General features: G+C 51.6%; 2 protein-coding genes across 7 annotated transcripts in view; one reads left to right on the top strand and one right to left on the bottom strand.

Moving 5' to 3' along the window:
* Positions 1-416: 416 nt before the first annotated feature.
* MGAT4B (alpha-1,3-mannosyl-glycoprotein 4-beta-N-acetylglucosaminyltransferase B) lies at positions 417-10,758 on the bottom strand. Of its 6 annotated transcripts, none has more exons than XM_086407866.1 (15): positions 10,621-10,752; positions 5,551-5,736; positions 5,325-5,465; positions 5,109-5,242; positions 4,690-4,736; positions 4,286-4,399; positions 3,976-4,051; positions 3,741-3,855; positions 3,256-3,386; positions 3,002-3,109; positions 2,694-2,887; positions 1,348-1,561; positions 1,178-1,265; positions 978-1,090; positions 417-885 (listed from the first exon to the last, which is right to left on the bottom strand). In XM_086407866.1, exons 1-15 carry the CDS (start codon positions 10,715-10,717, stop codon positions 862-864), a joined length of 1,782 nt encoding a protein of 593 aa, XP_086263992.1. In that variant the 5' UTR covers positions 10,718-10,752; the 3' UTR covers positions 417-861. The 6 variants fall into 6 exon arrangements, with proteins under 6 accessions (XP_086263992.1, XP_086263990.1, XP_086263993.1 ...); XM_086407864.1 differs by having other exon boundaries at positions 1,348-1,426; XM_086407867.1 differs by lacking the exon at positions 4,690-4,736 and having other exon boundaries at positions 10,621-10,758.
* The window catches only part of SQSTM1 (sequestosome 1), a 71,233-nt gene continuing 61,082 nt past the window's right edge, over positions 10,595-20,745 (top strand). Inside the window, exon 1 of the mRNA XM_086407876.1 lies at positions 10,595-10,725. The gene's annotated coding sequence lies outside the window, so the exon portion shown is untranslated. The remainder of the gene's footprint in view (positions 10,726-20,745) is intronic.

Below are 20,745 nucleotides of genomic sequence, written 5' to 3'. Positions count from 1 at the left end.
TAGTCCCTAAAGAGGTGGCTTTTAACGAGAATGGAGAGGAGAGGAACCAGGTAACAGCAAAGGCCCTGAGCTGGCTGAGAGACCCTAAGATGGGTCAGAGACCAGGGACTGGAGCAGGGCCTTGGAAACGGGGGTCAAAGCAGGGCGAGACCCACGAATGCGTGGGGAGAGGAGACAGGGGTGTGCCCTTGTTTGAGAGGCGGGTGCAGGCACTTCCATAGCTATGATGGGTGCTAGGGGGAGGGCTCTGAGGAAGGTCATTTTGGAAGTTGGCGGGGGGTCGACCCAGATTCCACACTAGCTCCATCAGTTACCTAGTTACCAAGCCGCCACTCCCAGGAAATGGAGGCTAGGTCGTGCTGGGCCATGCTGCAAGGCAGGGGCGCCTGATGATACAGCCAGAGTAGAGGCGAACACGTCATTAACCCTTTATTACAAGGAACGCTCTTATAGAAGTATATGTGGACTTAACGTGAAAAAATCAAATGTATCCAAGAATAAAAAACACAGCACATAAAGTAGTATATGCATTCCAGTGTTCGCGCCAGAGACAGTGGGTGTCCAGGAAAAAGCTCTTCTAAAACGGCCTGGCCCAAGGGGGCCAGGAGGGAGCGGCTCCGGGCGGCGCGCCGGCCTCAGGCACAGTGTAGGCACCGCCTGCCTCTTCCCCGCGGCCGGCGGGCGGGGCAGCACCAGTTCCTGGGGCCTCCGGGCCAGCGGCCACCCCAGGCCTGCGGAGCGCGGTCCCAGGCACAACCCAGCAGACTGGGGCAGCCATGCCTGGCCCTCCGGGGGCAGCGGCGACATCTCAGGTCTCCCGGGCTTCAGGACCAGCTGAAATGCACCTTCGTAAGTCTCAGCTTAGTCAGCCTTTTTCAGGAAAATCTGGAAGAACCAGGCTCAGTGTCAGCTGGGGTTTCAGGGAGCGCTGGGGTTTAGCTGCTGGGTACAGCTCCCCATCCCCTGCCCCATGTCACCTCGCTCAGAATGACCCACACAGGTGAGTCTGTCTGGATGGAGAGGCGCAGTGCTTCCAGGGGGCCGAAAGCAGGGTCCACTTCACCCTGTGCCACGCCCTTGTAGAAGGAGCCTGGGGGAGCGCAGCAGTGAGAGGTGGCCCCAAGAGCCCTGCTCATCGAGCCTCGCCCCCACCTCCGCTCGGTAGCCCCTCACTCACCTATCTGGAGGTAGCCATCAGGGCTCCGAGGGTACTGTAGAGTGACCGAATGGCCCTCCTGCAGGGCCTCCTTGTCTGACTGGGGGTTCTGGGGGCAAAATCAAGGGGCTGAAGCCGGTGGCTGTGGGAAGGGCAGGCCTCAGTGCACACCCACCCCCCACCACACTCACATCAAAGGGCAACACCTCCACAGACGTGTTGAACAGCTTGTCCTCTGGGTGCTCGATGTTGCCACTACGGAAGAAGAACCTGCGGCCAGACAGGCCTGTGAGCTGCTGCAGGGGTGGGGCACTGCCTAGGCATGACACCCAGCAGAGAAAAGGCCAGGCCTGGGCCAGGACGGCAGTCGGTGGTGAGAGGGGAACAGGAAGGAAGGCCAGGGTTCTCCAAATGGAGGAAACAGGCAAGTGTTAGACATTTTTTTCCTTCTCTATACAAAATTAAAAGGAGGTAAAATTCTGTGTTGCCATGACACCACCTGGTTCCACCCGAACCTAACTTTTCTCAAACCTTGAGCTAACCAATGTTTTTCTTATGGAAGTGGTTTTCTTAAGCCATGTTAATGAACTATGTATTTACCCTAGACTGTGTCTTTCTTCAAGTTGATTCTGCTTAAGACTCAGACCAGTAGGGGCTCAACAAACCGGAATATTTTACTCACATTGTTCTCCTAATCTATGTTAATGAAGCTACGTATTTACTCGGAAACCTGCCTTTCTTCATGATTCATGTCAATCGTTTTATGGCCAGGGATGACTCACCTGATGCCAATGTTATCTCAAAATGCATGTTGTGGGTGAGGGGCCTGGTGCCACCCTGAGTTTTGAGACATCTCCTTTCTCTTAGCAACCTGCTGATAGGTATGTAACATACTGCTAAAAGCTAGCAGGGGGCAACTCTTTCTGCCCTCTTCTGATGCCTATGTCAGAAGCTTTATCTCTTTTATACTTTAATAAAACTTTATCACACAAAAGCTCTGAGCGATCAAGCCTTATCTCTGGCCCCGGATTGAATTCCTCTCCTTTGGAGGCCAAGAATGCCGGAGTCTTTCATGGCTCAGCAACAGCCTTTCAGTGGGCCCTGTGGTACTGGGCCAAGTTGGGCACCACCCAAAGCAGTTGTTGGACTGTACAAGGCAACTTACTCATAAGGCCGATGGTGACCGGCAATGTCACCAAGCTCCTGCGGGCGATGCTGGACTTGCCTTTATGAAGTAGCTACTGTTCCTTTTTGTTTTGTCCTCACCACATGCAGCTTATGGATCTTATTTCGCCAACCAGGGCCTGAACCCGGTTCCACAGCAGTGAAAGCCTGAGTCTTTCCACTGGACCACCAGGGAATTCTGTCGCTACTGTTCTGAGCTACACTTTTCAGATAAGAAAACCTAACAACATTAAATAATCTGCTGGGGGGTCACAGAGGGGAATCTGTAGGGTCAGAAAGTTGTGGTGAGGCTTGAACCGCGGTAGCCACCCTCCCCCTCCCCCAAAGTGGGTCTGTGGGCGCTGGCACTGACCGCTCCAGTCGCAGCGGCTGGAAGAAGCGGAAGCGGATGAAGTCCCCTGCAGAGGGCGTGAAGGCCCAGAAGAAATCCTCGTGCAGGTAGGCCTTCTCCAGGGTGAAGTGCTGGTACGTCTTGAGGCTCGTGCTCACCTCTGCTGGTGGGTTCACGTGCTCCATCCGCAGCGCATGCTTCCCAAAGTCCTTGTCCTGGTGGCGGAGGGACACAGGTGCTCGGTGGGCCCTGGGCTGCCCGCCGCCTCCTTGCCTGAGCTCGGCCCAGGCTCTGCTGTGCTCGACCCGCCCCAGGGCGGCACCGCCCACCTTCAGTTTCTGAATCTTGCCCGCCAGTGAGGAGTGAGTGCCCACGTGCTGGAAGAGGGAAGGCTTGAAGCGGATCCGCAGGTTGGCCTTCTGCCGGTCGCAGTGCTTCTGTGGAGGGAGGGTGACACACGGGCTGAAGACAAACTCTCCAGCCAGCAACAGTCTCCTCCTGTCGGGCGCACGATCACCAAACAGTCCCTGAAGGAGGCTGCTGGCTCCACCGCCCCGCCCGCCTCTGTGCAGGCCCTGCTCACCGCATCCTTCTCAGGGTTGCAGACCTTCACCCAAAGAATGTGGTCCAGGAGCCAGTCAATGGGCTTGTCCCGGTAGAACATAAGGATGAACTCCACAATGACGCTCAGGTCCAGCGACTTGAACATCTTCCCTGAGGGTAGGAGTAGGGGGAAAAGGGTGCTGAGAAGGCAGCTCTGCCCTGACCTACTTCCTCTTAATCCCTGTGGGGGACTCTGGGGAGGGTCCCACAGCAAAACCTCTGGCTGGCTGCAGGCAGGTGTGGGTAAGAAGAGGGCGGATGGGCTGGTGAGCCCAAACATCTTGATGCAGAGGGGCAGGCAGGAATAGGCCAGGAGGGGCTACAGCGGGCACTCTAGGAAAAGACTCAGAGCCTGACCTGGGCTTGGGAACAGGGCAGGGGGCTGAGAGCTGATGACAGAGATAGAAGTGGGCTGGAGAGAGATATTCTGGTCAGGCCAGTTGGGCAGGGAGGGGGCTGGCACACCAATGAAACCCAGCTGGGAGAACTCCAGGATCATCCAGTCTTCCGAGGGCTGCTGGAGTGCAAAGTTCTTCATGGTGCTCAGGTAGTTGGGCTTGGCTATGATGTCGTCTTCCAGCTGCACAGTGGTGGGAAGGTAGAAGGGGGCCAGGACTCAGGATGGGCACAGGGAGGGCAGGGCTCACCACTCAGGCCCGGGCAGGGGGAAAGGGGGCCAGAGCAGGGAATCAGTGCTCACCTGCACGTAGTAGATGCCTTTGGACTGTGCATACATCATGAGGAAGCAGTAATCAAGGTTCTGTTTGGTCCTCCACCTGCGGACCAGGGGAAGGGGCCTCAAGAGCTCAGACCCCTCCACCTCCAGTGTGGCCACCACAGAGGCCACTGAGTGGGTAGCAGCCCCCCCACCCCCCCCATGCAGCGGTCCTCCAATGGAACGATGGAGGCAGTGCAGAAAAGGACTCCGGACTCAAGACACCCACAGGCTAGGTTCCTTAGCACAGGGGGGCAGGTGGCTGGGGGCACAGGGAGAGGGATAGGACTAGTACCTGACTCTCTCCTTGGGGTCCCCAAAGGACTCTCGGAGGCGGGAGAAGTCAGGGTAGAAGTGGGGGGAAGGGGAGATGACTTCCAGGAGCCCAGAATGGATCTCCGTAGGGAACCTGGGGACAGGAAGGCCCAGTGAGTTTGCAGACTCCAGGGACCAAAGCAGGGGCAGAGCTGAGCTAGCTAGACCCCGTCCTTTACCTAAAGCCCACCAGGCAGACATCCCCCGATATCACACCCATCCTGCTGACACACAGAGGCTTCAGAGGGGTTGGGTCATCTCTACATACCCACCCCCACAGCCAAGAAGGGAAGCACCCTTTCCCACAGATGGAAGGCTCCTGCCTGCCCAGCACCTCACAAAGAGTCCTCCCTTCACCAGCCTTGCTGGGCTGCCAGTACTCACAAGGCCTTGATATTCTCTGTCACCAGCGAGGTATACTGTGGGTCAGTCTGTGGGAAGACCAAGTGCCCTCCCTGAGTCAGGCTGTCACCCCAAATGGCCTGGAAGAAAAGGCTGGGGGAAGGACAAAGCTCTTTCTCCCACCATCCTAAAGGCTAAGTAAGGCTGGGCCTAGGGGCCATAGGTGCCTCAGAGAGAGCCCTTCTCGATACCTGGGGCCAAGGGGTGGGGCGGACTAGGTAACTTCACATCCCCAGGAGGAGAAAGTAAACTGTCTCTTTCAATTTTTTACCTTGGCAAGTTTGTGAATGAAACCAAGTGAACTTGCGAGTCTCCTCCTCTGAAACCCTGCAGTTTTCCTCTCCCCGCTCCTTTAGGCCGCGCCCTGCACTGAGCGCCCCGGCCTGGCCCCGCCCACTCGCCTCTGCAATCAGCACCACGATGACGGAGTCCTCCTTCTCCTGCGGGCTCAGCTCCGAGATGAGTGAGTGCAGCGTGTCAGTCAGGTAGGAGTGCACCTCGCGCCGCACGCTGGGGATGCCCATCACCACCGACACTGTAGGGACGCGGAGGGTCGGCCCCGGGCACACGTGGGGATCGCCCCGCCGCCCGCCTCTCGCCTCTCCCAGGCCCCCTACCTCCGGTGCGGCCCTGGCCCACGCGCACGGCCGGCTGCAGGCTGCTTTCCTTGGCCAGCAGGTGTGGCAGGTGGTGGAAGACAGTGGGCAGGTGCAGCACGTGCTTGTGCGAGACGTTCCACGGCTTCAGGCGCGGATCCTCTGGGTGGGTCGGGAAGGGGCAGGTCAGACAAAGAGCTTAACCACCAGCTTCACGCCCCCACTGCGTCCCGCTCCCGCGCCTCACCAGGTAGGCGGCCCCAGGTGCGATTGCTGTCTCCATCTCGCAGCGCCTGTCTCTCGGACATGGCCCTCTTGATCTCATCCAGCACCAGGTTGAGCTCCTTGGAGCGCTTGAGGCTCTCCTGCTCCGCTGCATGCAAGCGGTCACGCAGGGCCAGGAACTCCCGCTGGTAGACGTCCACCACATCACCTTGAGTGGTGTGCACGCTGTCACCAGGGGGCAGCCTAGAGCTGACCCGCTGCCCCCCGAGTGTGTCAGCACACATATCTGTTCTCATGCCTGCTACATGTGAGTCCCATGGGCTTACATAAAAGTCACTCTGCAGTCACAGTGACACTCACACCTGCAGAAGAAAAGCCTCCACAGGGGGAATTAGTCCTCTCTAGTGCAGGCTGCAAGATCACTTCCAGGCCCAGGTGGGACAAACTAAGCTGGAGGTGGAAAAGCCTAGGACTGAATTCTCTCCTCCCAGTAGCTCTCACAGCCCCTTCCTGCTTCTCCTTGCAGCATCTCCTCCTTCCAGGAGGCAGGACATCCAAGGACCCATCCAAGACCCGCCTTCCTCCAGCAGTTCTTATGTTGAGGCCAGCCTTCCCCTGTTCCTTCTTTCAGCCTCTGCACTTCGCTTCCCACCCTACTTCACAGAGATCACAGGCAGCCCCATCCCCAAGGCTCCTAGGGGACAGAAAACCTCCCTGAACATCCCCTCCTATCCACCAAGTAGCACGGAGCCCCGGATACGCATTCACCACTGTCCCCATGGCGGTCATTCTACACTAGACACCAGCTCTGGATTCATAATCGCATATAGTGGGGGGGTGGGGAGACCACTGCAGTTACAGCTCCCAGTGCTCAGAGGAACAAAAGAAGTTGAAAAACGAGTCACAGGTCCCTCAGCAAGGCAACAGCAGAGAGGGAACACAAGCTCTGAATGCCCTGAGGCCTGCTTCTCTGAAGAGCTGTCCCAGGCCTGAACCATGCCACCCAGAGGGACCTGGATCAGAACCTCCAGTGGGGTCCCATCTGCAGGCTCCGAGGTGGACATGGGCCTGAAGCAGCACAGAGGTGGGGCTGCCTGACAGTGGACAGGGAGCCCCAGGGTGTCAAGTACCTGGCTCCACTGGCCTGGCAGGGCCGAGCCATCAAGCATGAGACAAAAACAACAGTGCTATCTGCTGCTGCTGCTGAGGCAGCCAGGTCCTGCCAGGCTGTTCACTCTCAAGGCCCTTCGAATCTGGCTTTTGCCCTCCTTTTTTGCTATCACACACACTGCCTTTTCCTCGTCTGACGTCTATGCTCTCACACATGCTTGTTTCATCTGCCTGGGATTCCCTTTTCTCTTCTGGGCCTAACGAAAGCCCGTGGAGCCTTCAAGGCCTCAGTGCAAAACTCTCCAAGTCTCGGAAGCCTTCCAGATTTCTCCCCTCTCATCCTCAGGCAGCTCTTATATTCCTTGATCCCTCAGGGGGATCACAACCCCCAGAATGCCCTGGGATGGTGTCACTTCGCCACAACCAGATACTCCAAAGGTCATGACCAAGGCAAAATTCGGTCATCCCAGGACACCCCCTTCTGTAGCTAGGGCAGAGGCCTAAGTGCTAAGTTCTGGAAAAAGAGAAAGGAGCAGCTCCTAGGAAGGACAGAGAGGCCTGAGCGGGGAAGGGGAGAGGGGGAGAGCAGGGGAGCCAAGCAGGTCCTTGATAAGGCACTCCAAAGTCAGAAGCTTGCCCCAGTCTCCCTCCCCACACGCTGCCCCTGGGGCCAAAGGCCAGGCCACTTCAAGCTTCTGTGCTCAGAACAGCCCCACTAGGGAGGGAGTTAGGAGTCAGGTTACCAGATCTTTGAGGCTCTGCTCTGGGTTCTGAGGCCAGGTTACCCCAGAAACCTGACCCTTTAAACAGGGAGCTGGCCACCCCCATCACTCCCCTGCCCAGCGGCCAACAGGAAGTTTAACTGGGGAGTGCTGAGGCCCAGTAGGATGTGGTTCAGAGCTGCCCAAGCAGGTAGGTGGCCTCCCTCCTGCAGTCTCCACCTACCTACCTACTGTCCCTGATGCCCACCCCAATGATACTGGCTATACCCAAGGAAGCCCCCTGCAGCGGGGCCCTCTGTGAGGTGGAGGGAGTGTAAGGAGGCCTCACTCTCTCTGCCTGCTGCCCCTGCTCCCCCACGCACGGCCTTCTCTGATTTTTAAGCAGGCTGAGCTCTGTCCAACCTCAGCCTGTCCTAGGTGGACCCAGAGGTGGGCTCTGCTGACCTGAATCACCCTGACCACTGAGGCCTGGGCATAGCCTGCTCCCTACCCTGGTCCTCTTGCCAGAAGCTTTCCTCTTTCCAAGTCCTGGGGGCAGCTGTGGTCACACTACTGGAGGCTTTCCTGCGCCTCCCTCTACCAGAAGGCAAAATAATCAAGATATCTGAGGCCCACAGACCACAAGCTTCCCTTTGGGTCCCTCTTCATTAAAGAAACAGATTTCAAGGTTGAAGCAGGAGTACAGACCTTGTGCCCTGTACTGAGGGATGGAAAAATAGGCTCAGAGAAGCACAGACAGGTGCCGGGCCCAGTGAAGGTCTGCTCTTAACCTGCAGTGGGGCAGAAGCATGGAGAAGGGGGCAGGTGGCCACCTCCTCTCCAGGATTTGCTTCCACTCTCCCAGGGGTCAAGACGGGCATCCATCATTGCTGAAGTCTAAGAGAGAGGACAGCCTAGACACGGGGAGGGCTGTGTGGCTCAGGCTAATCCCCTGGAGAGTCTGCTGTCTTCCCTGGGGACCTTTCGCAGGGCTATAACCGGAGCATTAGTGGAGCTGATGCACAAATTTTGTCAAGGCTGGATGTGAAAGTGAGCCTGGAACCTGCATCCAGGGTCTTGCCAAGGCCTATGTGTCCTTCCTGGCCCTTGGCTTCCAGGATGCCACCTGCTCCTACTTTCCTTTCTCTCTGGCTCCCTGCCCACCTCTTCCCTTCCCTACAGATCTGGGTTCCTCTGCTTTTCCTCTAAGCATCCCTGCTGGGGCCAGCCTTCTCCTGAGTTCTGTATTCACTACAAACTGGAAGCCAAGGTCCAGTCTGGTCTCAGACTTAGTCTGGCTTCCCTACAGGCTTAATACAGTCATCTGAATGTAAAAATGAGAAAGGTTCATGTAAGAGCCCAGACTCAGGCTTCCCTTCAGGCCTTCAAAGACCAGATCCTACTGGGCCCCCCAAAAGAGTAGCAGCCCTCAGTAGGGAAGGCCCAGGTGACCCTCTTGTCACATGTCACAGGCTTCTGGGCTTTCAGGCCCCAGGGACAAGGACCCTGCATCTGAACCCCACTTCTTTGACCAGGCTCCTGGATGCTTCGCTTAGGGAGCTGCTACTGCTGCTGCTAAGAAGCTTCAGTTGTGTCGGACTCTTTGCAACCCCATGGGCTGTAGTCTGCCAGGCTCCTCTGTCCATGGGATTCTCCAGGCAAGAATACTGGAGTGGATTGCCATGCCAAGAGATCTTCCCGACCCAGGGATCGAACCCGCATCTCTTAAGTCTCCTGCATTGGCAGGCAGGTTCTTTACTACTAGGGCCACCTGGGAAGCCCCTAGAGAGAGTAGGCCTAAATGGAGCCATGGGTATCTCCCTCACTCCCATGCTCCTGGACACTGTGGCTAGTCAGACTCACAGTCTGGAGTCCTGGCACAGGTGGGGGTCTGACATTGCAATTCCTGACATCCAGCTGAGAGCATGCGGCTGCTGCAAGAGGCACCTAGGAAATGTGGCTTCGCCCAGGGCAGGGTGCAAGGGCTCATTACTTCACTCACAACTGAACAAATGTGCCCCAGCCCATGAGGTACGGCCCCACCTTGGCCTCCAAGCCAGTCTGCCTACGTGGCCACTCTGCTGAGGGTCCAAAGTGTCCTCCCCTAGGTGACACACCTCACCTACACAGAACTCTGCCCCAGACATGCCCTTCCCTGGGTCGAACACTCCACATACAGAGACCTACAGAGAACTCTGCTCCAGCCGTGGCCTCCATGTACCAAGTCCTAGGGTTCTCCTTCCAGGCCTTCTGGTGCCCCAAGGACAGCCCAAGCCTCCACCCAAACAGGGCTGGGCTGAGCTGGGCGGGCAGGAGCCAGGTGGGGACACGGGGACGTCGAGGGTCAGAAAGGCTCCTTCTGAGGCCTCCGCTGGGGACAGGGAAGCAGGAGGTGGGGGCGAGGCTGAGGTCAGCAGCCTCAGCCCGAGCCTGCCTAGGCCTCCTGCAGGGAAAGCTAAAGGCAGGAAGGAAGCAGCTTTTCCTGCTGCCTCTGGTGCTGCAAGCTGGGTCGACAGAGGCCTGCGAGGGCCTCCTCAGCTTTGTGCCCTCAGCAAACGCTCCACTCAGCCCCATCCATCCCAACCAACATGGAGCCAGTGCTGCGGTCTGCCCCCTCAGCCCGAAGTGTGCTAGTAGACTCGGGGGTCCTCGGCGGTGGACTGGCTAGCTGGAGCAAACTTCACGTGAGGCCACATAAAGCAAGTTAACCGGTAGCCAGGTGGGCTGCTTCTGAGGTCCCCAAGGCACCCCGCAGGCCAGCAGCCTGAGGAAGGCTTCCGCAGCGCCCGCTTCCCCGTGGAGGAGTCCTGGGGCCAGAGGCTCCGGAGGAGCCGGGGCGGAGCGGTGGTGGGAAGTGACAGTGCCGCCTGCGCGGCCGGTTGCCACTTCACGCGGCTCTCCGGAACGGGGCATCCATGTGCCCGGAGCCGGCGAAGCCGCCTCTGCCCCTGTGTCTCCCTCCCCTCTCTGAGAACTCTGAGGTCCCCGGCTCGCCAGAGGGGGCGACCCGCCCCAGCGCGGGCAAAACTCGCGGAGGCCAGTCCCGAGCGCCCGCCCGGCCCCCGCCTCGAGGCCCAGCCCCGGGCCCCGGAGAATTTCGTTTCTCCGGCAGCAAACAAGTGGGGTGCGCAGGGAGGGGCGTCCCCCCGCGCCGGCCGGCGGGGAGGGGGCGCCGGCGCCGGCTTCCGGCCGCCGTCCGCGGCGGGCGCCCGAGCCCCGCTGCCTAGGCCGGCGCCCGGGGCGGGAGGGGAGCGGGGCAGCGCCGGCGGGGAGGGGCTCACCTTTCTGGCCGCTGAGCGCCGCGTACCAGGAGAGCGAGAAGAAGGCGCACAGGCAGAAGAGCAGCAGCGTCAGGAAGGCGCCATTGCGGAGCCTCATCTCCTCAGGTACGCGGTGGGCGCCGGCGGGGCCGAGGCCGCATGGCCCGGGGGGCCGGGGCCGGAGCGCCGGGACCGGGAGGCTGCAGGGGCCCCGGCCCCGGGGCGGGGAGGGGCTGCGAGCCCGGGGCCGGGCGGAGGTGCGGGCCGGCCTGCCGGGCTGCGGACCGGGCCGGGCGCCGCACCGCCGGCTCCTCCAGGCTGTGGGAAACGGACGGCCTAGGCTCGGCGCTCGGGCCGGGCCGGGCCGGGCTGGGTTAGGCTGGGCGGCGAGAGCCGCGGCCCGGCCTGGATCCCGGGCCGCCGCGGAGTTGACTGCGAAGGGCGGGGCGGCCGGGACTTAAAGGGGCCGCATCACCCGCTGCCGACACCGGTACGCGAGGGGCGGGGTGGGGGACGAACGCCCGGGATCGCGCCGGTCCGCTTCGCGGCCGCGGCCCCGGCCCCGCGTGCGGGCTTAGACGTCCTGGACTTCGCGGGGTGCGGGTGGCGGGCCCTGGGCTCTGCGCTCAGGTAGGTCGAAGCAGGGACCTGCCAGCCTGTGCGGTCCGCTGTGGTGGCGGCGTGCGTCAGTCCCCAACCCCTTCTCAATAACGTTTTCCTTATGAACTTCTCCAACCCATATTTGGACCTCAGTCGGGTTAACTGACGACCCTCAGGCCCCTGTCCCAGGTCTGAGGGGTTTAGGCAGAAGTGAGACAGGCCGGGATCTGGAGCCCTTAGCTGCGGTGCTTGCACCTGCACAAAGGTCTTATCCAGCAACAGAATACAAAGACGCTGCTGCTGCTGCTAAGTCACTTCAGTCGTGACCGACTCTGCGCGACCCCATAGACGGCAGCCCACAAGGCTCCTCTGTCCCTGGGAATCTCCAGGCAAGTTACTGGAGTGGGTTGCCATTTCCTTCTCCAATGCATAAAAGTGAAAAGTGAAAGTGAAGTCGCTCAGTCGTGCCCGACTCTTAGCGACCCCATGGACTGCAGCCTACCAGGCTCCTCCGTCCATGGGATTTTTCCAGACAAGAGTACTGGAGTGGGGTGCCATTGCCTTCTCTGACAAAGACGCTACAAGGGACTAAAAGTTACTGTGTGAGTGGGCAGTGGGGGCAAATTATGAACAAGATATAGAAAGACCCAAAACCACAACTGCCACTTCTGAAGAGCCACGAGCAGAAACAGAGTACTGTGCATGTCCCTTGCACTTGGCCTGAAGCATGGGCAAACGGTCTAAGCCACCCCTCCTGACTAACCCCTAGACACACCCCTACCTTCACCCCATGTAAGGAACCAGGTTGCCCGCCCCCCCCCAACCCTCAGGAGCCAGCAAGGGACCCGGTTACTCTCCCTCACTGCTGCGGCAGCAAGGACCCCAATAAAGCCTTACCTGAATTTCTTGTCTCCCCTCTAGTCAATTTCTGTTGATTAAGGAAGGCCAAGAACCCAGATCAGTAGCAGATTTTTGGCACCCAACTTGGGACAGTTGTCCCCTTCCCAGGAGATCTGGGCACCTGAGGGATCACCATTGGTGACAAGTGATCACCTGAACCTCACTTTGTCCCACCTGGGGGCCTCATTCAGGCAAAGCTTAACCCTTCCTCTTTGTCTCTTTCACCTTGTTATCTCTCTACTTCTTTCTCCTGTTCTACTCCTCTGTTGTATCCTTCTGAGAGAGTGGACCTCCTGCAGCTAACCACTGCTCTCAGCCTGTGGCTGGCAACAGCTCACCTTGACAGGTGACAAGCAGAGGTGGGAGAGGCTGGCCTAACACCCGGCAAACCTCGGTCCAGTGGGCTCTCCCTGACGGGAGATTTAGGATAGTGAGTGAGGTTTAAACGTATCATGTAGGGGCTGGAAGGCCTATCCTCCCAGTATTCTCACCTTTATTTTCCTGCTGTTTTTTTCCCCCAGTCTTTCTGCTCTTTCACCCTGTACCTCTCCCTTGATCCTTATATCTGCGCTCGCATCCCTGTTATCCTGAAAACTTGTTTGTGTCAAGCTCTGTCACTGGTACATGTTAAATAAGGATCTTCATCTTATGCAGTTTTGCAAGTCTCTGCTAAAATTGTGGGCATGATGGAACACTAAGCCTTGAAATTCAAACACAGCCCACATTGCCTGAGACTCCAGCCTTGGGTTACTTAGACATTAAAGAGAAAAAAAAAGGGGGGAGATGAACTTGCATTTTCCCCTCGTCTGCCTCTGCCTCTGCAATGTAACTATTTTGCCTGGGCTATCAGGAACTTTCTGATCCATCTGTAGTCCCCCAGACTGAGGAAAAGAAAAAGAGACATTTTATTTTGGGAGAATTACACCTCTTTTTTATTTAGGATGATGGTGAAGATGATCATGATGATGTAAGCTGCAAGTGTACAGCATTATAAAATAACATCTGTATATACTACAGAGTGAGCACCCCTGTAAGTTTAGTCAGCATCCATCACCATGTAGCTCCCCCCTCACCCAGTCCCTTGCCCTCTGGTAGCCACTGATCAGTTCTCTGCTGAGTTAACAAACTGATTTGTCTCAACAAATCTGAGTTTGTTGCTATTATATTATTTGTTTGTTGTGTTTGTTTTTATTCCACATGATTGAAATCATAGAGTATGTGTCTTTCTCCTTACTTATTTCACTTAAGACCCTCAAGTTCCATCCATGTTGTTACAAATTGCAAGATTTCATTCTTTTTTATCTTCTGAGAAGAAGATGAACATCTCTTTATCCATTTATCCATGGATGCACACTTAGTTTACTTCCATATCTTGACTGTTGTAAATAATGCTGTAATGAACTTTGGGGTGCATTTATCTTTTTGAATAAGTATTTTTGTATTAAAAGAGACCTTTTAAAATTCAAGCAGGAAAACTAAAAGATCTCTGATTCTGTTGTCTGTCTTTATGTAAAAATTAACTTGTAAATGAACTGTATTTAATTGGCTTAAAGGAAACTGAGTCCTTATATACATACTCAGAAATATAAAACTCACCAGAATACATTCCAGATACATATGATCTGGGAAATAATATTAAATTAATATTTGGTATTAGAGCTTGGTTTTAAGCTTGTAGGCTTAATTAATATAGACCTATCTTTAGAATCATGAACATTAAATGTAATACTTTTTTTTTTTAAATGTAATACTTTTATTGTACTTAGGGTTCAGTTCAGTTCAGTCGCTCAGTCATGTCCAACTCTTTGCGACCCCATGAATCGCAGCACGCCAGGCCTCCCTGTCCATCACCAACTCCCAGAGTTCACTCAAACTCACGTCCATCAAGTCAGTGATGCCATCCAGCCATCTCATCCTCTATCATCCCCTTCTCCTGCGCCCAATCCCTCCCAGCATCAGAGTCTTTTCCAATGAGTCAACTCTTTGCATGAGGTGGCCTAAGTACTGGAGTTTCAGCTTTAGCATCATTCCTTCCAAAGAACACCCTACTGGAAGTTAATAAGTGCATATTATTGTTAATAAGTGCATATTGTTATAAAATCTGTCAACAGGGAAAATAACCTGATATGATTACATTTTTAAGTAAAGGTTACTGAGGTAAGAGCTTTTTGGTAAACTCTATAGGAATAATTCTTTACCAGCTGAACTACATGTTTTGGAAATATCCATCTAAAATAGTCTCTCCACATTTTGATAACTTGAAACAAAATTAAGTTAATAGGAATTCATTGAGGATCCAGGCCATTTCAAATAAGATGAAATATTGGAACATTAATTGCTAAGCAGATCCAAATTTACTCCTTTGCTATTTTTGTCTTCTTATGAGGGGGAAACTAAAGATGTTTGAGTATATCAGACACATATCTTTTTTCTTATTTAAAAAAATTAATTTATTTTAATTGGAGGCTCATTACTTAACAATATTGTAGTGGTTTTGCCATACACTGACATGAATCAGCCATTGGGTGTACATGTGTCCCCCATCCTGAATCCCCCTCCCACCTCCTTCCCTATCCCATCCCTCAGGGTCGTCCCAGTGCACAGCCCTGAGTGCCCTCAGACACATATCTTTTACCACAGACCACATTAAGGAAAGAAGTTCTTCTTTCGGAAGATGCATGTTTCTAGAGGTTATGGGATAGTCCAATCAGGGAATGCTAATGTAAAAGATAGGTCATGGTTGCTTAAGGAAAGTAGGATGTGTGCTTTCCGTAAAAGAAGGTATGTGGAATGGAAATATGTTTTGTCCTGCTGCTGCTGCTGCTAAGTCGCTTCAGTCGTGTCTGACTCTGTGCGACCCCATAGACGGCAGCCCACCAGGGCCCCCCATCCCTGGGATTCTCCAGGCAAGAACACTGGAGTGGGTTGCCATCTCCTTCTCCAATGCATGAAAGTGAAAAGTGAAAGTGAAGTCACTCAGTCGTGTCCGACTCTTAGCGACCCCATGGACTGCAGCCTACCAGGCTCCTCTGTCCATGGGATTTTCCAGGCAAGAGTACTGGAATGGGTTGACATTGCCTTCTCCAATATTTTGTCCTGGAGTTTGTTATTTCTTCTTTTTTAAATTAATTTTATTGGAATATAGTTGATGTACAATGCTGTGTTAGTTCCAGGTGTGCAGCAAAGTGAGTCAGTTATACACATACACGTGTCCACTCTCAGATTTTTTTTCCCATAGAGGCCATTAGAGTATTTAGTTTAGAGTTCCTTGTGCTGTACAGTAGGTCCTTATTGATTATCTATTTTATAAATAGTAATGCCTATTAAGTATTTTGATAGAGGCAAGCAGTCAGAGATTTCACAAAAACAGTACTCTATAGCAGGGAAACCCAACCTCCAGGATCTAATGCCTGATGATCTGAGGTGGTTGTTGTTTAGTCGCTAAGTTGTGTCCAACTCTTTGCGACCCCATGGACTGTAGCTCACAAGGTTCCTCTGTTCGTGGGCTTTTCCAAGCGAGAATACTGGAGTTGGTTGCCATTTCCTTCTCTAAGCTTGTTATTTCTGAATGGGGAAAGAATAAGGGACAAACCCCCTGATCCAAGCAGCTGCACTATTTTCGTGCTTGATCCCTTCTGAGGCAGAGCTGCTAGAGGCTACAGAAGGCCCTAAGTGCTTATATTTCCTGCTCCCCTGGCTGCCAGCTCTCCTGCGTCCCTGGCACTGCCGGGGTCCCTGCAATCCAAGCAGCTGCGCCATCTCTGTATCTGGTCCTCACTGGACACACCCAAGTCCTCCAGGGAAGCCTCTGGAGCAAACTACTGTGGACAACCCACATGCAGAGGTGAAGGTAATATCACAATTGAACCCCAGGGGCAGTGTGACTAAGGAAGAGGATGGAAAATCTTCCTACCAGCTGTACAAGCTGCAGATTAAACCCACATGGTTAACGAGGCAGACTCTGTATCTATGGAATATATAAAAGGACAATGAGAGTTCCCATAAAAGTAAACGCAGTAGCTCTGGCAACTGTGGACACTGGAGAAAAGAATACACAGGAGTAGCGCCAGATTAGAGTCTGAGCTGTCCCCACAGCAGGTCCAGAGACCAGCCCAGTGTTGGAGAGCATCCTAGGGAAGTGGAGGTGGACTGTGACTCACAAGGGAAAGGACGCTGAGATCTGAGAAAAACATTTATTATTACTCATGTTTTGATTGGTTCTGTGATTGGTTCTGGACTTTTTTTTTTCTTCCTTTTTTTTACCCCCTCTGTTACTGTGGTTGTTGATTTTATTATTACTATTAACTCTATTTAAGCTTCTGAGAATTTTTTTTTTTAAATCACACTTTTTATTTCCTTTATATACTTCTACCTCTACATTCGCCTTTTGCAGGTCTGTGGGCTTTTTTGTTTTCTTTTTTCTTCTTAAAAAAATTTTTTTTAATTAATTTTTTATTTTGTATGTTTTTCTTATTGTTCTTATCCTGCTATAGTTATTCTTTAATATACATAAATCTTTTTTACATACTTCTATTTAACTTTGCTTTTCTATTTTTTTTTCTTCTTTTTTTTTCCTTTTTTTCATCAAGTTATTAGTTTGATTTTTTTTTATTTTTTTATTTTTTTGCTTTATCCCCCAGTTGGCATTCTGCTTTGGTTTTCTTTCCTGGTTAGTTTTTTTAGTTAGTTTTGTTTTTATTTGGTAAATAACACTTTTGGTTTCCTTAATTGCTAGGTCACTTTCTTGTATTTTCTTTTCTTTGGACTGTTTTGGTTTTGTTTGTGTGTGCGTGGTCCATTGTTTTTGTTATTATTTGTCTGACTTTGTTTGTACCATTTATATGGGATTTGTCTTTTGTTTCTTGTTTTGTTTTTAGTTTTCGTGTGTTTGTTTTAATTCCCTTTAATGCCATAACAGCGACTTGTGGAATCTCAGTTCCCTGACCGGTCTTGGGCCTGAGCCTTTGGAGTGGAAGTGCTGAATCCAGGACTGCCAGAGAACTCCTAACCCCAGGAAGTATTAATTAGTGAAAACTCAAACAAAGGTCTTCACCTGTACACAAGACCCAGCATCACCCAACTGCTGGCAGCACCCAGTGCAAGATGCAAACAACAAGCAAGACAAAAGCACAAATTCAATCATCAACAGACAGGATTCCCACAGACATCCCAAAACATATCACTTAGCACAACCCTGCCCAGCAGAGGGAAAAGAAACTCACCTCCTCCAACAAGAATGCAGACACAAGTCCCTCCCAACACAAAGTCTACACAAACCAGTGGACCAGGCTTACCCACTGAGGGCAGACACCAAAAGGAAGAAGGATACGACCCCTAAAGCCTGGGCAAAGGAGGCCTCAAGCACGGTAAATTAGGAAAAAAATGAAAAGACAGAAGTATTGCACAGATGAAGGAACAAGGTGGAAATTAACAAGACCAAATAAAGAGAGAGGAAATAAGGCAAACTACTTGAAATGGAATTCAGAGTAATAATAGTAAAAATGATCTAAAACCTTGAAAATAGAATAGAGAAAATGCAAGAATCAATTAACACATTTAACAAGGACTTAGAAGAAATAAAGCCTTACAGAAATAAAATATAGCCTTACAAATAGCTGTGAAAAGAAGAGAAGTGAAAAGCAAAGGAGAAAAGGAAAGATATAAGCATCTACATACAGAGTTCCAAAGAATAGATCGGTATGTATCTTGGCACGTTTCTCCTTTGGTTTATCCTGTTTGGGACTCCCTTCACTTCTTAGACTTAATTTATTTCCTTTCCCACATAAGTGAAGTTTTTGACTATACTCTCTTCAAAAATTTTCTCAGACACTTTCTTTTTCTCTTCTTCTTCTGGGACCCCTTTAAGTCAAATGTTGGTGTGTTTAATATTGTCCCAGAGGTCTCTAAGACTATCCTGAATTCTTTTCATTATTTTTTATTTATTCTGCTCTTCAGCAGTTATTTCCACAATTCTATCTTCCAACTCACTTATCCATTCTTCTGCCTCAGTTATTCCACTATAGATTCCTTTTACAGTATTTATTTCAGTGATTGTGTTCATCTGTTTGTTTATTCTTTATTTGTTCTAGTCAGTTCAGTTCAGTCACTCAGTCACATCCGACTCTTTGCGACCCCATGAACTGCAGCACACCAGGCCTCCCTGTCCATCACCAACTCCCGGAATTCACTCAAACTCATGTCCATCGAGTTGGTAATGCCATCCAGCCATCTCATCCTCTGCCGTCCCCTTCTCCTCCTGCCCTCAATCCCTCCCAGCATCAGAGTCTTTTCCAGTGGGTCAACTCTTCTCATGAGGTGGTCAAAGTACTGGAGATTCAGCTTCAGCATCAGTCCTTCCAATGAACACTAAGGACTGATCTCCTTTAGAATGGACTCGTTGGATCCCCTTGCAGTCCAAGGGACTCTCAGGAGTCTTCTCCAACACCACAGTTCAAAAGCATCAATTCTTTGGCACTCAGCTTTCTTCACAGTCCAACTCTCACATCCATACATGACAACTGGAAAAACCATAGCCTTGACTATCTGACCTTTGTTGTCAAAGTAATGTCTCTACTTTTGAATATGCTGTCTAGGTTGGTCATAACTTTCCTTCCAAGGAGTAAGCGTCTTTTAATTTCATGGCTGCAGTCACCATCTGCAGTGATTTTGGAGCCCCCCAAAATTAAGTCTGACACTGCTTCCACTGTTTCCCCATCTATTTCCCATGAAGTGATGGGACCAGATGCCATGATCTTTGTTTTCTGAATGTTGAGCTTTAAGACAACTTTTTCACTCTCCTCTTTGACTTTCATCAAGAGGCTTTTTAGTTCCTCTTCACTTTCTGCCATAAGGGTGGTGTCATCTGCATATCTGAGGTTATTGACATTTCTCCTGGCAATCTTGATTCCAGCTTGTGCTTCCTCCAGCCCAGCGTTTCTCATGATGTACTCTGCATATAAGTTAAATAAGCGGGGTGACAATATATAGCCTTGATGTACTCCTTTTCCTATTTGGAACCAGTCTGTTGTTCCATGTCCAGTTCAAACTGTTGCTTCTGACCTGCATATAGGTTTCTCAAGAGGCAGGTCAGGTGGTCTGGTATTCCCATCTCTTTCAGAATTTTCCACAGTTTATTGTGATCCACACAGTCAAAGGCTTTGGCATAGTCAATAAAGCAGAAATAGATGTTTTTCTGGAACTCTCTTGCTTTTTCCATGATCCAGCGGATGTTGGCAATTTGATCTCTGGTTCCTCTGCCTTTTCTAAAACTAGCTTGAACATCTGGAAGTTCACGGTTCACGTATTGCTGAAGCCTGGCTTGGAGAATTTTGAGCATTACTTTACTAGTGTGTGAGATGAGTGCAATTGTGTGGTAGTTTGAGCATTCTTTGGCATTGCCTTTCTTTGGGATTGGAATGAGAACGGGCCTTTTCCAGTCCTGTGGCCACTGCTGAGTTTTCCAAATTTGCTGGCATATTGAGTGCAGCACTTTCCTAGCATCATCTTTCAGGATTTGAAATAGCTCCACTGGAATTCCATTACCTCCACTAGCTTTGTTCGTACTGATGCTTTCTAAGCACTGACTTCACATTCCAGGATGTCTGGCTCTAGGTGACTTCACATTCCAGGATATCTGGCTCTAGGTGAGTGATCACAACATCATGATTATTTTGGTCATGATGATCTTTTTTGTACAGTTCTTCTGTGTATTCTTGCCACATCTTCTTAATATCTTCTGCTTCTGTTAGGTCCATACCATTTCTGTCCTTTATTGAGCCCATTTTTGCATGAAATGTTCCCTTGGTATCCCTAATTTTCTTGAAGAGCTCTCTAGTCTTTCCCGTTCTGTTGTTTTCCTCTATTTCTTTGCATTGCTGAGGAAGGCTGTCTTATCTCTCCTTGCTATTCTTTGGAACTCTGCATTCAGATGCTTATATCTTTCCTTTTCTCCTTTGCTTTTGCATCTCTTCTTTTCACAGCTATTTGTAAGGCCTCCTCAGATAGCTGTTTTGCTTTTTTGCATTTCTTTTCCATGGGGATGGTCTTGATTCCTGTCTCCTGTACAATGTCATGAACCTCCGTCCATAGTTCATCAGGCACTCTATCTATCAGATCTAGTCCCTTAAATCTATTTCTCACTTCCACTGTATAATCATAAGGGATTTGATTTAGGTCATACCTGTATGGTCTAGTGGTTTTCCCTACTTTCTTCAATTTAAGTCTGAATTTGGCAATAAGGAGTTCATGATCTGAGCCACAGTTAGCTCCCAGTCTTGTTTTTGCTGACTGTATAGAGCTTCTCCATCTTTGGCTGCAAAGAATATAATCAGTCTGATTTCAGTGTTGACCATCTGGTGATGTCCATGCCTAGAGTCTTCTCTTGTGTTGTTGGAAGAGGGTGTTTTCTATGATCAATGCGTTCTCTTGGCAAAACTCTATTAGCCTTTGCCCTGCTTCATTCCATACTCCAAGGCCAAATTTGCCTGTTACTCCAGGTGTTTCTTGACTTCCTACTTTTGCATTCCAGTCCCCTATAATGAAAAGGACCTCTTTTTTGGGTGTTAGTTCTAAAAGGTCTTGTAAGTCTTCATAGAATCGTTCAACTTCAGCTTCTTCAGTGTTACTGGTTGGGGCATAGGCTTGGAT

The sequence above is a fragment of the Bos grunniens genome, chromosome 7 (genome assembly GCF_055505025.1).
Source record: "Bos grunniens cultivar Pamir isolate PY7600 chromosome 7, Bosgru_T2T1.0, whole genome shotgun sequence".
Classification (NCBI taxonomy): domain Eukaryota; kingdom Metazoa; phylum Chordata; class Mammalia; order Artiodactyla; family Bovidae; genus Bos; species Bos grunniens.
This window is presented reverse-complemented; position numbering and strand designations above follow the sequence as displayed.